This window comes from Aplidium turbinatum, chromosome 18 (assembly GCF_918807975.1).
Source record: "Aplidium turbinatum chromosome 18, kaAplTurb1.1, whole genome shotgun sequence".
Taxonomy (NCBI): Eukaryota; Metazoa; Chordata; class Ascidiacea; order Aplousobranchia; family Polyclinidae; genus Aplidium; species Aplidium turbinatum.
This window is the reverse complement of record NC_137489.1, coordinates 7569772-7587151: the sequence shown is the minus strand read 5'-3', so window position 1 is coordinate 7587151 and position 17380 is coordinate 7569772. Positions and strand designations below refer to the sequence as shown.

Here is a 17380-nt window from a genome sequence, read left to right as displayed (position 1 = left end):
CACCACTACTCGCCATATAGCACTTTTAATAGAAAAACATTTCACAGTTTATGATGTATACGATTTCCTACAAAAATGGAGTGTATGAAGTGCCACAAGCACAGACACTGTATCAATCAACACTCCAGTGGATTGCTGCTATTGCTCAAATGCAAGCGCAGTTAGCAGCTCTGAGTACAATCAACGTTTGACTGACACAAAGAATAGCACTATGCAGACAAGTGCAATCGCAACACAGAGTTGATAAAAAAATTAGGCTGATTATGGTCACATAGTAGCACCACAGAAATTGGATGGGGTTTTGAGAAACCTTTACAATGTACAATTGTACAGAGTAACCACCATAAAAGAGCACGGATAGGGTTTTCACACTGAATTAAATAGCAGAATTTCTCTATTTGAAATGACCAGGGTATCTTTCGCGTTGGGACTGCATAAATATTGTGCAACGAATGGAGAAAGATGTTCCAACAAATGAACTTTTTGCTGCGCGGTACCCGACAACAGTTAGCTCTCCAACATCAAACGATTTGTCAAAACTACCAACAGACCGAGGAATGAGGTGTTTCGACAATCTCGTCCCGGATTTTCATTCTTCTACGGTGCTGATGAGGATTTTAAGCTCCCGGAACTGACTTCCAACCTTCCCGGATGTTTGTTGCTTTGATTCCAAAACAGATTTGATTTGGTTGAGCTCGACGTAGCAATTCTTGCATTTTTTATGCCTGAGTCAAAGTATGACGATTTGCGATTAAAAAAAATACTTATTTAAAGATTAATCTTTAGCTGAAACATTACAGCCATTGGGAAACAGATTTAATTAGCAAAATCTCCAGCCCCAAATTTTCAAAGTCAGTGTAAAATCAAATCAGAGACTAATTGATTGCAAATTACCTTTCCTCTCTTGAAATATCGACCGCACTTGGAGGAGGTTTAAGGTTTGATCGAATCACCTGAGCGAAGTTCTTCAAAACCAACTTCAGTGCGTTGCAACCGACACTGATGTACCTTAAAAAGTTAAACGAATGTAACAAACTCAGTCTTCGGAGTTCTCCTGCCTGGTGAAACCATTGGTTAGCAATAAAATTCTGTTCCTTGGTTAGCAATAAAATTCACAACCTGAGAGGGGAATCGAACCCTCGTCGACGACCAGGAGCTGACGTTCTATCCGTTAAACGGGTAGGATTGGTTTTGAACTAACAGAATCTAAAGAGTAGTCTACTCACGTTTCGTATTTACTGGTGATAAGAGATTTGATTTGCGGTAGCATGACAATGCACAGGTCGAGGCTCCACAATGACCTGGAGATTGATCACATAAAACTTTAGATAATTCTTTCTATTACACTCAGAAAAAAAAAATATATATATATAATATATACACAAAATCTGCTTGCGAAAATAAAGAATGTTTATTTGCAATATCATTATTGCAAAGCTGGTTTCAAAACGGAGCACTGATTTCCAGACCTGGTCTACAGGTTTGATAGTGATTCTTTGTAAGAGGTTAGTGACCAAAAATATCTGCTCTGTTGTAATCAGGCACAGGTGGTGCACAACATCCGACGACTTCGAACTTACAAAAAAAACATTTCAAAATGGTTGAAAACTATGTTGTCATGCCATGGACCAAGTTAGGAACCGCAGGCCATGCTGATGGCAAACAAGACAATACTTACGGCTTGAGAGTCAATACGTTCAACAGGTCAACCATCAAGGCTTGGTCTTCCATTTTCACGGCGGAGTTTATTGAAGTCTGAAATGGGGATTGAGCAAATATTCAGAAACATTATAGGCTAGCTAAAAGAATTGTAAATGTCTACAGATCGACAAGGTTTAAAATAAATATTGTAAAAACCGCAGCCTACAACTAATAACTGTAGTTTTCGCATAAGTGCTATAGATCAGAAAATTCCATTACCATCACATCACCACTGGTCCACAAGGCTCGTACAATCTCCAGGTTCTTGTGGCGATTTGTGAGAACAATTCTCATGGAATCGAGACCCTTTCTCATGTTAGATATCGCTTCCATGTCGGTCTTTAAGCCACCCACCGAAGGGCCGCTGTCTCGTTTGGCCTAGACAAAAAAAAAAACAGATCTCTCAGCGGAAACTCAAGACGCACATTATACAACAACGTAGATTTCTGTTTTAGTTTGGAAGTGTGAAATAGCAGGCTTGATGATAGAATGAAGCTAACGCAGTGACAAGTAGAGGAACGGAATGACAAACTCACCGGCAGGAAGGCGTTCATGTCTAAACCGATGGGATCTTCTCTTACGTTGGGCACAACACTTGACATACCGAAGGCAGGCTTCACTTGTGCGTCAGTTTGCTGAAATACAGTACATGAAATGAACGAAATCATAGAATCAAAATGCCTTTATGATTGCGGGTCGTGCAGCTGATAAATGCTCCTTTTTCATTGTTTTTACTTTTTCTACTTGTGCTCACCAGAGGCGTCCAGAGCATGCGAGTGCGTAAAATCAATGCAAATAAATCGATGTTTTTCTGCAACAATAACATTAGAGAATACCGAAAAAGAAAAATTTACTTTACGTACCTTTTCAAGCGGAGGTGATGGTTGAGTAGGAGTGTTGCTTTCTAAAACACCAGGCTTCTCTGGGATGTTTTCATCTCGGGTTGGGATTTGATTTGAATCGAAACAGTTCAAGGCACCACCGACTCTTTCATTTCCCTTCTCTGGGAATACTTTGACGTTCATTGAAGCAAATTCTTCTGTTAATTTTACCACAGGTGGTTTGGGGCCAGCCCTGGGAGTTCGAGTGTTCGGTTCTTTGTTAGGTCGTTCGTTGGCAGGGGTTGAAATGGGATGAACTAAGGGTTGATCTTTAGCGAGGGGTTTCGCACGAAGCTCGGGTGTTGATTTGACAACTTTGGGCGCTGGTTGTGAAAGAACTTGTTCCTTTGCTTCTTCCTTCTTTTGCTTTGAGTCTAGCAATGCATGGACGTAATGAGTGGTAACATTCGATGCAATGCAGTGGCACCAAAAACGTTTCCGAAATGGAATTTTTATTTTCCAATATTAAAACGATGTCGCTCTACAATGGCTAAAGTTTTTTTAAGGGTTGCACATTTTAATTGTTTTATTATATTTACGACGCGACTTAGTCTCTCTGCGTCACCCAAGGCAGAACGCAATCGGTTCTATTTCAAAAGTGTTTTATATGATCCACGGTAGAATCGAACCAAGACCTACCAGATACAGAAACACTAAGTAGATTGCCACCTGGGTCAGCTCCAATGGTCAGTCTTGCGGTGCCGCTTAACAGCATAGTACAAGAAAAACACTTTGTATTTGGCAGCAATTTATGTGGCAGCTGAGTTGCCATTTTTTAAGTCAATACACTTCAGGAAAGACACGAAATCTCGGGTCAACAATTACCTGATGAGTCGTTATCCTCTTTCTCCTTCGCGGGAGATCTTTCTGCAAATGTGATAGAGACTGGTAAGGAATCGCTGCAAATATTGAAACGTGGAAAGGGAATTTATCAAAAATTAAATGTAAAATTCAATGTCCCTTTACTAACTACATTTTTTACGGGTTAAATGTTACTTCTTGCTTGACATTTTCGAGGAATGATATTAACTTACGCAACGTTGACGTTGGTTTAAATACTTTCGCTTCTTCGGCAGGGTCAAGATGTTTGAAAGGAGCTTGTGAATTGTTGTTGTTACATTGAATTTCCTGTGAAACACATGATTTTTAACACAGATCGAACAATCGAAGCGGTTGACAAACTAAACATTTCGTCAATAAAGTTGCGTTGAACAGGGAAACTCGGTGCAGGCAAACACCTGGGATTTTTACAATGGTTCGACGACACACTTGTTTAATGTGACGTTGAGCCAATGTAAAACAACGGATTTTACCAGCGAGTTGTGTTTCAAGAGAAGAAGGAATGCAAGAAAGCACAATTAGATTTAAGAAACGAACTTTTTTTCACTGTTTTAACATTACATGCAGTAAGTTACAAAGTACTTCAACGAAAGGGGACAGTTTGTGAGAAGGAGACTGTCCGGACAATCGACAACCGAAGAACCATGCAGGATGCATTCGAACTCCTTTCCAACGTAAAAATCCAAATATCGACAGTTTAAACGCAATTATGAAGTTGTCCCGAATGGATGATGATGACGTAGTACGTTGTGGATATCACATGTCACCAATTACAACCTTCTATACTAAAGCAAATGTTACCTTGGGAAAGACAGGCGCCAAGTTGATGGGCGTCCCGGTGGAGGTATGAGGGCGTACACTGACATTAGCACGTGAATGACTGTTGGAAAATATTTAAAAATCAGATAGAAACAAAAATTAGAAAACAGGATCTTGTTGACGGGGTTAACAGCTGAATTTGTTCGGTGATGTTATGTTTCGTTTAGAGATGTACCGATATATCGGTATCGGCATCGGTATCGGTGATATCGGCCATTTTTTGAGTATCGGTATCGGCATCGGTATCGGCAAAATTTGGCCGATACTTAACATGTAAAAAAAAGGTGTTTGCTATGGATTTTCTGCAGAAGAAAAGATATATATAGATTTTTTAAAGTAGTAACTAACGTCACATTGATGGAGAAAAATAACAACCTATTCAAATTTTTGATACCTCACACTCCCATGACTTCATGCGCGCACCTTTTGGCATTGTTTGCTTACAGTGATTCTTTCACTCAAACAAAACGTTTTGTTTCAGCAGTTTTGCATTGTTCGATTCTTAAGTTGTGAAGGAGATTCAATTTCTCCAATATTTATTATTTGTGTTTCTTTTTTACTCTCAGCAGAGTATAACACCAGGCCAAGACTACCCACTGGGTAAGGTACCCACAAGACTACCCACTGAAGCTAGGTTTGGATATTGCAAGAAAGTCCTATTTCTCCTGTTTATGCCTTTTGTGTTTACTGCACAAAAACACCAGTCGCTATTATGATATTTTGGCTCATGCCACACCATTAGACTTCTTTTGTTTCGTCCATTGACGTAAATGTTCTTTCAAAGTTTTGCAAACAATGTGGGGAGCCCAAGACTTATCTTGATCTCCAACTTCACTTTACAGTAAAGCAAGAAAACTTTAAAGTAAAAAGTAGTAAAGGCGTGGACACACAACACCTCCAGACTCCACACCTTTACTTTCCTACTGTAAAGTGAAGTTGGGGATCAAGATAAGTCTTGGGCTCTCCACATTGTTTGCAAAACTTTGAAAGAACATTTACGTCAATGAACGAAACAAAAGAAGTCTAATGGTGTGGCATGAGCCAAAATATCATAATAGCGACTGCTGTTTTTGTGCAGTAAACACAAAAGGCATAAACAGGAGAAATAGGACTTTCTTGCAATATCCAAACCTAGCTTCAGCAATCAGGCCAGTGCTACACACTTGTACACAGTGAAGAACTTCCTATTCCTGTTTTTGAAGGGTTGTCACAATTGGATTTACTTTGACGCATACTTTCTATAAAACATTGAGAACCATGGATCAATTTTACATGGTGGACTTGTCATATCTTTGTGAATATGTGGATAAAATTTCAGTGCAAATTTTCTCTGGGGTCATGGGTAACCGGGATATTAAAAGGACCCCACTTTTAGTTTTTTTTCCATTTTGACCCATGTTTCATATAAAATATCTCCCAACCTATTTAATATTTTGTACTAAAATTTTTTCAGTTCATAGAGAATCCTGTAAACAACACTTCCACCAAACTTCAGCCAAACTCAATCAAAAATGGGGTGTTGGTGAGCTTTTCAAATTTTGGAAAATTTTAACCGAGAGCTGGAAACGGCCAACTTTGGGAGTCTATGACCTTTGACCTTTTAGAGTGACAAAGTGAACGATGTTGTTTTTTCAATATTTGGCAGAAGTACTATCACCTATAAAAAAATTGGGTTGTTACCTAATTTAGTTTAGCAGTAATAGGGCCTCAAACATGGCCAAAAATAAAAAATTGTGCCCCCTCAGCAGACCCCCCCAAAATAAATGGTTCATAACTCTCGTGTTTCTCAATATATTTCACTCAAATTTTGCAAGTGTTCATCATATAGAATAGTAAAAAGGTGTGTAAAATTTAAAGAAAGTCGAAAGGTTGAATTTCTTGACTGTGTGAATCGACATGGAATAGCCCTTATGCACAAGTTCACTCATGCAGTGGAATCACAGTAACTAGAAAACTAGATCTGATGGACAAAAACTGACTACATTTTCGAAATCAGCGACCACAAATTAGCTGAAAACAGCTGAAAAATCTTCGGCACCACAATTTTTTTTTTTTTGTCGGCTAGTGTTATCAATTATGATAGCTTATTTGGAGAGTTTGCCCAAACACTTTTCAGAAACCCAAATAATGATGTTTGTTTCTTCCCTTATACCCCAGTCCTCAATTGCGGCGGACTTTAATTACAAAAACCTACTAAAACCTTGATATAATTCCTTGCAAATACCAAAATTGCTTCTTTTTGTAACACCAAAGTATCGGCCAAAATATCGGTATCAGTATCGGTATCGGCCTAAAAAAGTGATATCGGTATCGGGATCGGTATCGGCCAAAATATTGGTATCGGTACATCTCTAGTTTCGTTACTACATTTTTTCAAACCTGAGCGATTTTAAGGGTTTGTCCACATTCTAGAAAATAACAGTTCGATGCTTATCCAAGAGACTGAAGAAAGGCGGTTGTAAAAATTTTAACCTTTGAACTTTAATGATGCAGATGAAGAGCAATTAATCACTTACTTGGTGGGAAGCAATTTCGATGATGGAGTTTCCTTAAAAGTTGAGTCTTCGTTGCTATTTGAGGTTTTGCGCAATTGCTAAAACAAACAAAGAACATCATTTACAACACATGCATGCCATAGATGTGCACTGTGCAGCACTTCATTGTGTACAAGCTTTAAGACAACAATTTCACTCCAAGTTGATGCTGTCAAAATGACTGCACTTACCTTTGTATCGATAATGTGAACAGACACAATGTTTTGGTTGAAAGAGCAGCCCATCTGTAAAACCATTAAGTTCTTGTTAGCAGGCTGCAGTAGGTCAGACAAAATGGTATTTATTTTTTAAGGAAACTTTAAAGAAATCAAATACAGGTCATACGTTATCACGATACGTTCAACAGCAGCTGTGGGCTGCTAAGCCGAAAGGTGAGAGCCCTGGTACGACGCCAGTTCTTCACCGCTGAAGAGCATGTCGCTGTGTCTTTGACAGGACACTTAATTGTATGTGAGGCGGACAGCAACATTGGCTTTCTTGCCTTCCGGTCCACTCATCTAAATCTTGCACTACCGGGCGTAAAGACTAGATACGACAAAAGCAACAGCTTTTTTTGGAAGTGTAGAAACCTGAACTCTACGAACAAAGTGTCAGAAATGATGCACCGTACGGTGCGAAAAAACCGAGATTAGAAATTGTTTTTATCGGGTCTTTGCGGAATGCCCAAAGTATATTCAAGAACCCGCAAAAAGTGAGTAATGATATAGAATAAAAAACAAATTACTGCTTGAACGAAAGCATTCATAATTGATTAATTAACAACCTTTACAAACAAAATTTACTGTAAAGACACGCGCGGAAAAGATGTCAACAACAAAAAAGATTAAATTGAGGGTTCTTCAAAAATTTTCAAAATGCAATGCAAGCTGTGTCTTGTCTTTGCAACACTGGGTACCAGCTTGAGAATAACACTATCCACAGTATGTATTGTATAAGTGTCGAGCTCACACTCAAAAGGTGGTCGGTTCGATTCTCATCGAGCGCACACGGATTGTTTGTTATAAAGATTAGTAACGACTTGCTCAAAGGTTTACAAAATCTATTAGATTCCATTTAATCAGCTTTTTTTCATTACGAACCACACCACCAAAACATATAAGCCTGCCTGAACTTGGAGTTTTCAACAGCAATTGCTGTTACGTAGTCCTACATGCAAGACGCAGCATAGCAACTGCACCTATCCAGCTGTTGCTGCCAGCTGGAATTATCCATCTTTGTGTACAAAGCAGTGGCTTTCAAACTGCGCGTTGCGATGCATTGGTGATTAATCTCGAACTTCCAGGGCGTCGCACAATAATTAGGTTATCTAATTAATTTTGTGACCAACTCGAAAGAAAAATTCAAATTGTACTGTTGGATGTAATTGTTTCAAAGTGCCAAAAAACTTTTAGAACCACTGGTTAAAACCAATTTGAACTAGAAAATTCAAACCAATTTCAAATTCGTATGAAAAGGTTCTACCATTCTAAAGATTACGCAGCTTTCAAATTCGGCGTCGATGACCAGCGATTGGCAATGCCGAAGCAATTGAACAAAACAATGGATTACGTCTGCAAATTTCTAGCACGTGTTGAACTGATGATTGCACAAAAACATCTGCCAACATTTAATTAGACGGCAAAAAAGCGTGTGCAATAGTTTGTGCGCCTGTAGAAATAGCTCATGAACTGTAATTATGAAATTATAATATTGAATCTATTGAAATTAAACAAAAGTAGGCCGATAAACTGTGAATTTAAGCCCTCCCTTGAATGAAAGAGAACTCAAAATACACCAAATGTCTGGTGGGAATTAGGTCGAAAATCAATGAAACACTCTATAAAATTGAAGCGCCAAAAGATTGGTGATGTGAGCCATACAGAACCCTTTCAGATGACTCTTTATCAGTGTCAATTTGAAAGTACAGCCATGAGCTGTTGCACAGTTTGAATCAGCGCAAACACACCTGTTTAAAATTTCTACTTCGACAATCGCAGAAACCGTTTTTACAATACGTAATATTAAATCGGCAATGATTTTTCCGCAGTAAAAATATGCTAACATTGAAGGAAAAGAGGAAAAACGTAACATGACTAACCAGCTGATCCGCAGAGATGGTGACGTCCGATGGTCTTCCCCACTTGACTAGCTCAGTATCCAGCCTTGCACAAGCCGGATCCCAAGAGTACACCTTGCAACAATCCTAGCGATGCAGAGAAAATCATCACGCTCGGCAAATATTAAATGACGCAAAAGTTATGCGGTTTTAACCGCGAAACATCGCATAACCTTAAAAAATGCACAGTAAACACATATACGATTTGAAAAAGGGTTATGAAGTTTTGCGAGTTACTTTTTTGAAACTGCTTACAGTCTGTATTGCACTATAATTTATACAAGTAAAACTAAAATGACCAAATCTTTCATATGTGTATAAACCATTCTGACGTGGCCGAGCCATAATGATACTGCACAAGGGGTCGTCAATTAGACTCGTCAATCACTAGCCTTGCACTTGATTTTGATGTAAGCAATGGTTTTGCAAAACAAGAGAAAAAGTTCAATAAATTAATTAGACAACAATAATTCGATATCGTGTGGTTTTCAACTCGGAATAGACATGAACATTGCAATGCAAAATTCTTACGAAAACAAAAAGTTATTAAAAAAATAACCTGGGACACTGTGTAGAGCCACTTCCCTGAATCATCGAAGAGGACGTGGAGCACTGGGTTTGCTTCAAGAGGAGTCCGGGACACAACTTTAATCTGTTCCATATCGTACACGATGCTCGTTCTAACAGAATAACAATTGATTTAATTTCTAATCCACAATTTTATTCTTTGTCATGGTTGGCGGTTGGCGCTCAACTCACGCAGTGCATATTCTGAACCACGATCCAGACATCAAAATCCGTCATCTTTACATTGATTCAACGTCTGCAGACGTTGTTGTCATTGTGAATAAATTTCGTCAAAACTTGCATACAAAGGAAAATGAGAACCACCTGTCAGTGCTGCCAGTTGCGAGGAAAATTTCGTTCGGATGAAACTGAAGACAGGATATTGAAGACGAGTGATCTTTCAATTCATGGAGAAGTTTACCAGCCGAGATGCTCCAAATCTAAGCAAAGACACAAACATCAACTTAAAATAATGATAAGACCAAATGGGGGAGCATGTTGCAAATACCGTAGCCTTTTTCTGGTACAAAACCAACAATCCAACATTCATGGTGAAATATATGCCATGAACCAATAATTAATTTTATGTTACATGCACTACGGTACCGTACTTCACAACAGCAATTTTCTTGAGATGCGATGCATAATTTTCGAGTTTTTAACACTTTAGTTATACAAATCTGAGTTTGTTATCAAGTAAGATAATACTGAACCTTGCATGTGTTGTCGTCTGATACGGAACTAATCCATCTGCCATCAGGACTAATTTCGACTGAGTTTACTCGATCTTCATGACCCTAAAATTGAATGGAAGAAATGAAAAAGGCTCATCAGTGCTCCTTGTCGACAACTAATTCATAAAATACTGCCAACCTTGTCATTTGTGTGCAGAACATGGTGGAATTAAATTTGAACCCAAGCAACGTTAATGTAAAAAAAGATCACTGTATGAAGATTAAAATAAAATCTTCTGTCTGTATTCAATGTTTAAGACTTAACCAAATAAAACTGTTTCACTACCTTCACATAATAATGATAAATCTCAACAATGCATGACGGTTTTATAACTTTACCTTGTATGTGAAGATGCAACCTTTCCTTCTGATGTCCCACATTCGAACATTGTGATCATCAGAGCATGATGCTATAAACTCTCCGTACGCATGAAAATCCAGTGAGCGGACAGCCGCTTTATGACCGGGCCATTGCCGAAGAACTAGACATCATTAATGATAATAAAACATTCAGAAAACAATGTGAAATTTTCAAAAACAAATAAAATCTCTCAAATAATATACAAAAATTATTGCCCAACCAACAAAGAAGTTCTTCACAACAAAGAAGTATTGTCCAACTCCAAACAAGTATTGCCCAACCAACAGAAAGTGAAACAGCAAAATTAGTAGACAACTTTTCCATTTATCATTTCCTTTCCCCTACAACAATTGTGCTGTTACTTTAAAAGCTTTTAAACTTAAAAAAATCTGTATATTCCTCACTACAATACAGTGTCATAAAAAGGTGTCTGATTGAGCTGGCTGCATTTTTTCTTGGCTACACTTTGCCAAGTAAAAAAAAGCTACTAAATGTCATGATAATAAAGAAATACCTTTAGAAGCAGCAAGATCCCATAGTCTTAACGCGCCAGATTGCGATCCAGCGCATATGTATTCTTCACATGAGCTAAAATGCACCACTTCTACTGCACTTGAAAGAGGGGATAAACTCTGAACAGTGAACACCACACAAACATAAGATTTTATTCTCACAATTACACATCATAACCTATTCACCACATGAAGCTTTTAAAACAATTAACTGCAAAAACCAATATTTTAAGTGGTAAAATGAATTGTTATCAATTTCTCATAAAATTTACAGCAACAACTGAATCAACGTGAACACGACCAGTCAACATACTACAATGGTATATTATACTGGTTCTTCAACCATTCTTTGTAATACACAATGGTATACAAGTGACAGTATGTGCAGACTGCAGTAGCCTATGTTAAATGATCACTCAATTACCATTATGCAATTAGGTGACCCGATATGCCACATATTGACTTTGCCATCTTCACCACCAGTGGCCATTACTCGTCCAGATTTATGCCCCAGAGATGCACAAGTCACCCTTGATCCATGACCAACAAATTCTTCTGTATATGAAAACCATTAAACATAAATTTTAGTGCATAAACTTATACTTAAACTTATACATAGTATGGTGGCTAAACTTATACATTATTGCAACTGCAGATGCATATACACTTTACCCCAAGGAGTCCGCGAAACGATTTCAGGGGGTCTGTAAAAGTTTCCAAGAGTACTACTTAAATAACTGTTTCAACACATTTTAATCATAAAATTTCACGATCTTTTTTGTTCATCTGCTTATGTGGTCCTAATACATCTTGCACTTTTGCATATATATACTATTCTATTTCTAATGTTCTTAAAGTGCCAATACTTAACAAAAACAAAAAAAATGCAACTAAATCTAAAGGAACTTACGTAATTTCCAGCTCCGCTTTGCAGTCATTTTAAAAGCTATTTTCAGCAATAACCGCTATGACTGAGAATTTGCAGTTGATGCTAAATAATCTGATACACTGTTTTCAGTTAATCCAGATTTTACATTTGGCTCTGGTGTTCTTCAGTTAATCACTTCATTGATAAGTAAATACCATAAAAGTTAAAGCTATATACCGTAGCCTACCATAATTGATAAAATAATATTAGCTTAAGCATAAACTTCTACATCATTTTAAACTAAAGCGACATAACAGTGTAACCGTTTCACTTTCGCAACTCCCACCATATTATTGATAAAAAGACACTATATTATGGAATAAGCGGGAAATTGAAAGGATGCAACCTAGTTCGTACCCTGAACAGTTCGTACCCTGAAAAGATCGAGAGAAAAAATTAAAAAAAGCCGAAGTCGCTGATCGCAGTTTAATAGCACAAAGCCGAAGTCGCTTATCGGAGTTTCCGCAAACAACTCGAGGGTTAGGGTTAGCGGAAACTGCTATCAGCGAGGGTTAGGGTTAGAGAGCATAGATTACTCGATGGTTAGAGTTAGGGTAAGCGGAAACTGCGGTTAGCGGAAACTGCGGAAAAGTGTTTGTGGAAACTGCGATCAGCGAGGGATAGGGTTAGAGAGCATAGATACTCTATGGTTAGAGTTAGGGTAAAGGTTAGCGGAAACTGCGGAAAAATGTTTGCGGAAGCTGCGATCAGCGAGGGTTAGGGTTACAGCATATATTACTCTAAGGTTAGGGTTAGCTGAAACTGCGGTTAGCGGAAACTACGGAAAAATATTTGCGAAAACTGTGATCAGTGAGAGTTAGGGTTAGAGCATAGATTAGGCTAGTCTACATGGTTAGAGTTAGGGTTAGCGGAAAGTGCAGAAAAATGTTTGTGGAAACTGCGATCAGCGAGGGTTAGCGTTAGGGTTAGCGGAAACTGCAATCAGCGACTTTGGCTTTGTGCTATCCAGGGTAGGGTGTGACAGCCGCCCCGACCTTTTCAGAATTTGCCTACCTTTTTTTTGGTGGTGAGGTTTTACCTGTATAACATTCCTGTAAAGTTTCAAAAAAATTGGTCAAGGTTTAGAGGTGGCCCGTGGCCACTAAAGTTTTTGGGGGGTGCGCGATGCATTTTTAGGGGTGCCTTTGCTATATCTCGGCTCCTAGACATGATAGAAGGTCGTGCTATAGCTCAATCGATGCAGAATAAGCAAATTTGTATTAGACTTGTAAAGAAACTATTTGCCTAAAATGTGTAGTTTGCGAGTTATTTGAGAAAAACGCGTTTATTGTAAAAAATTTGTGAAAAATTGTTACATATGAATTGAATGTTTTACCATTTTCACTTTTTTTCTTCTTAGGAACACCTGGAGAAGTACAGAAGCTGTACCTCTTCAAAGTTTAAACCTAAGTTACCTCATGTTTTGCTTTGTTAGAAGCATAGAAACTGAACACTAACATGGTGTTTACTGTTTAGGCAATTTTTATGGTGGTAAGTGCTAATTTATATTACATGCTATGTCAAAGTTTAAAGATCCAAGGTATTATTTGCTTGACACAATTCCTGGTGAAGAAAATAAAGTCATTACTGGTTCACGACTCCCTACTTGTCGTCAGGTCCTGCTGTGCTTTCTTGCTCATCATTCCACTACAACAAATACCTTGAGAAATGCTGCTAACGAAGCTGTTAAAGCAGTACTACCCTTTTACGAACATGCAAATGATGCAAGAATACCTCACTTGCAATCTCATAAGATGGCAGAGGAAGTGATTAAGCTGTTTAGTGAAATGAAGGCTATCCTAAAAAGAGAAACCCGGTACAGAATGGACGATTTACAGCAACATAGAATTGAGGATTACAAAGAGAAACTAAACTCCACAATAAAGTTATGGCCAAGGAATGTGTTAAAGAACATGAGTAATGAAGAAGATAAAGCATGTTTACTGAGTATGATGACAGACAGGGTTGCAAGTCGGAATGGCCCGATTCGGTGAGTCCGATCCCTTAACGGGGGATTTTTTCAATTTTTTTTTTTTAATTATCGGGTAACGTGGCCTAATTATCATTGTCGTTTTAGGGTTAGGGGTTAGGAGTTAGGGTTTAGAGGTTAGGAACTCACCGAATCAGACTCACCGAATCGGACTCACCGAATCGGACTCACCGAATAGTAGCAGACCCGTTGCAAGTATGGGCAGTGTTGATATGGTTCTCACTACCACAGAAAGGAAGGTCAATAGAAGGAAGGAGTCGGAGAAAAAACGGAGAAGAAAGGAATGTTTAAGACGAGAAGCAGCTGAAAAGTCATTTCATATTGTTGAGGATGATGTAGACATTGAGGATCAAGATGATTCTGAAGAGATAGCTCACTGCTCCAACAGGCCACACAAAAGGACTGTGAAGACTGGTACATCAGCATTCTGGCCACATGATATCCTCAATTCTTCCACAGTAGTGGAAGCAGCTGTACGTAACCACATCAGCCCTACATCTTTAGCAGCACTTACATTACCGCTACAGGAGGTGATGTTTCCAAAGTTAATCTCAGCTACAGAACAGCTCACAGGTAGGAAAGTTAACAATGCATTTAATTGTAGTGTTTGTTAATAAATGACTTCATTCACTACATCTGTTATCTTGCTTCAAAGGTACAAGTTGCAGTCAGTGGTTACGATAGCTTCAAAGATAAAAGAATCGTGGTCTCCTCATTCAGCTTGTTGTATATTCCTATGTGCCATGGTGGCTAACCGCTTCTGTGTCAACTTCTGCTCCTTGCAACGACCTAGAACTTATCAACAACCTTCTTGAGTATGAAGAAATCGAAAGCAGTATGGCCAAAGCAGCTCTTAAAGCTCTAAAGGGGCACATGTGGTATCTTAGTGAAAAACCTATACCCCTTTGCTTCCCCTTTTCGATAGCAGCGTGTCTGACAAGACAAAGCAAAAATTGTTCAAAAACTGACAAGCTTCGAAGATCCTGGACATTCTTTGAAAAGAGGAAGTGATTTTGGCAAACCCTCCTTTCCTTCCGTTCCTACAAAACAAACAGATGACTTGAGCTCCTTTGTTGGAGAAGATTCTTGGAGCTTCTTCAGAATCTTGAGGATTGATACGACCTTTTTAAGTGTTGGTGTTGTCGATTGGTGCCATCTCGGTGTTGGTTTCTTACATTGTGATTTTTATTATCGCTGTTCCTCGTTTTCAAATGTATTTTGTAATTTTGTTTAACATTAAGTAAACATGTGAATTCATCATTTCACTGATTTTCCATATGTTTTAACCCAAGAAGAAAAGGTGCTTAAACATTTTTCTCACAAATATGCAAAAAACGGGGTTTTCTCAAATAACTCAAAAACTACACATTTTAAACTGATCATTTGTTCACAAGTCTGATATAAACTTGCTTATTTTGCATCGATTGAGCTATAGCATGATCTTCTATCATGTCTACGAGCTGAGATATAGCAAAAACACCCTTAAAAATGTATTGCACACCCCCCAAAAACTTTAGTGGCCACGGGCCACCTCTAAACCTTGACCAATTTTTTTGAAACTTTACAGGAATGTTATACAGGTAAAACCTCACCACCAAAAAAAGGTAGGCTCTGTGAAACCAAGTTTTAAAAATCATGGGGCGGCTGTCACACCCTAATCCAGGGATATCTATAACTACGGAATTGGAAACTCTGTGGAACTGAAAACCATTTTATACACCAGTAGGGTCACTTTTTTTTGTGCGCTGCAGTGATAAATAATCGCATAAATTGACCTTAAAGGGCAGCAAGTAGTAGGCTAAACGAACAACCAAAAGTGTAACAATCAATTTACCTGCTGTAAATTGTAAGGTCTACGCTTGCCTGGTTTGTATATTTGTTTGTATTCCATTAGTGCAGACATGTTGTATTTTGTTTGATGCTTAAAAATCTTCCAGAATGACTATTGGTTTTACTGTAGTTCTGATGACATTGTTAACGGATTGGTTTCGTACTGAATTGGTCTGCGAACAAGTTGATGATAAGTTACAACAGTATACTTCACTGATTGCTGAAGCTGAACGCTCCTCATTTACTTCTGATCAGATTTGCAGTACGCAAAATGCTAAAGAACAACAGTAGGCGGTTTTTGGACTCGTTGCATTCATTCATTTTTTGGATTCATTGTTGTTTTTTTTTCTAGCAGCGTAAATATACTTTTATAGTCAATTAAGTTTTAATGTGAGTGTACATTTTGTATTATTATTGTAAAATCAAATTTTGTATATTATATCATTTAGTCGGTATTTTATTTTGTTAATTTTTTTGTAATCGTAATAATGTGATGACTCTACTGATGTACAGCACTGGATAGAGTTTCCAATCCCGTAGTTATAGATATCCCTGGTGCTATCTTTCTCTCGATCTTTTCAGGGGGAAAATTTTAAAATGTTTGCGGAAACTGCAATCAGCGACTTCCGCTTTTTTTAATTTTTTCTCTCGATCTTTTCAGGGTACAAACTGTTTAGGGTACGAACTAGGTTGCATCCGAATTGAAAAATACTCAGAGACAGATTTTCAAAGAGAACAGACTGAACAACTCTAGAACGAGAAGGTAAATTCACAACGGGAGAATGTCGCTTTTCTGACACCAGGCAATAAACTAAATTGGTTAGAGTTAGACAGAATAAGTACGGTACTTTTCAATTGCCCGAATATGAGTTTGTAATTTTGATATAACAAAAAATACATTTAACATTATATTTAACTTGTTTAATTTTTGTAGGCAATCATAGCCTACCCCTACACAGAAACCCTAAATTATACTTTTGTAGCTAGAGACTCAGAGTCTCTCATAAGCAAAAGACGCTCAATAACAGAAAACCCCACATAGGCTAGTCATGTCAAAAGTTTTGTCATTGAGCCCTTTTTCCCTGACATTCCTACATGAACTACACAAGCTTACTACTGATAAAAAAATACATTGCATGAACATATTCAAAACCAAACCATAGCACATAAGCGTGCACAGATCGAGATGATCGATTCTGGTGGGTGGCGACGATGTCGTCCCCTGCCGATGTCGTACCCCCGATGTCGTACCCTCATACATCGGGACGCGCAACAATTTAAGCCGCCAAAAAAAGCTTCACATGCGGCACGCTGTTGGATTTCAGCTCTAGCGTCAATGCCCATGTCGTCCCCGGTGAGTGATCATGAATCACGCTGCCGAACAGACTTCATAATGCGGCGGGCTTTCTTTCAGTTTGGTACAACTTGTGGGATTAGTTGATGACCAAACAATTTTTTGTTTGTTTGTTCAGATGAACAAACAAATTATTTTAATTTCAAAAATAAAAATTAATTTCTAGGCTAATTATTTTTTTTCAAATGTCCGCTAGCCAGGGTTAATTATTAT

At 38.2% G+C, this 17380-nt stretch overlaps 1 protein-coding gene across 1 annotated transcript; it reads right to left on the bottom strand.

Moving 5' to 3' along the window:
- Positions 1–9: 9 nt before the first annotated feature.
- Positions 10–12168, bottom strand: LOC145787659 (katanin p80 WD40 repeat-containing subunit B1-like). Its single transcript, XM_082599452.1, has 20 exons — positions 11976–12168; positions 11490–11620; positions 11068–11185; positions 10532–10674; positions 10172–10255; positions 9783–9898; positions 9451–9571; positions 8874–8978; positions 6967–7020; positions 6758–6834; positions 4224–4302; positions 3617–3710; positions 3408–3449; positions 2565–2956; positions 2238–2336; positions 1921–2079; positions 1679–1755; positions 1227–1301; positions 895–1008; positions 10–725 (listed from the first exon to the last, which is right to left on the bottom strand). Exons 1-20 carry the CDS (start codon positions 12001–12003, stop codon positions 590–592), a joined length of 2244 nt encoding a protein of 747 aa, XP_082455578.1. The 5' UTR covers positions 12004–12168; the 3' UTR covers positions 10–589.
- Between the last annotated feature and the right edge of the window lie 5212 nt (positions 12169–17380).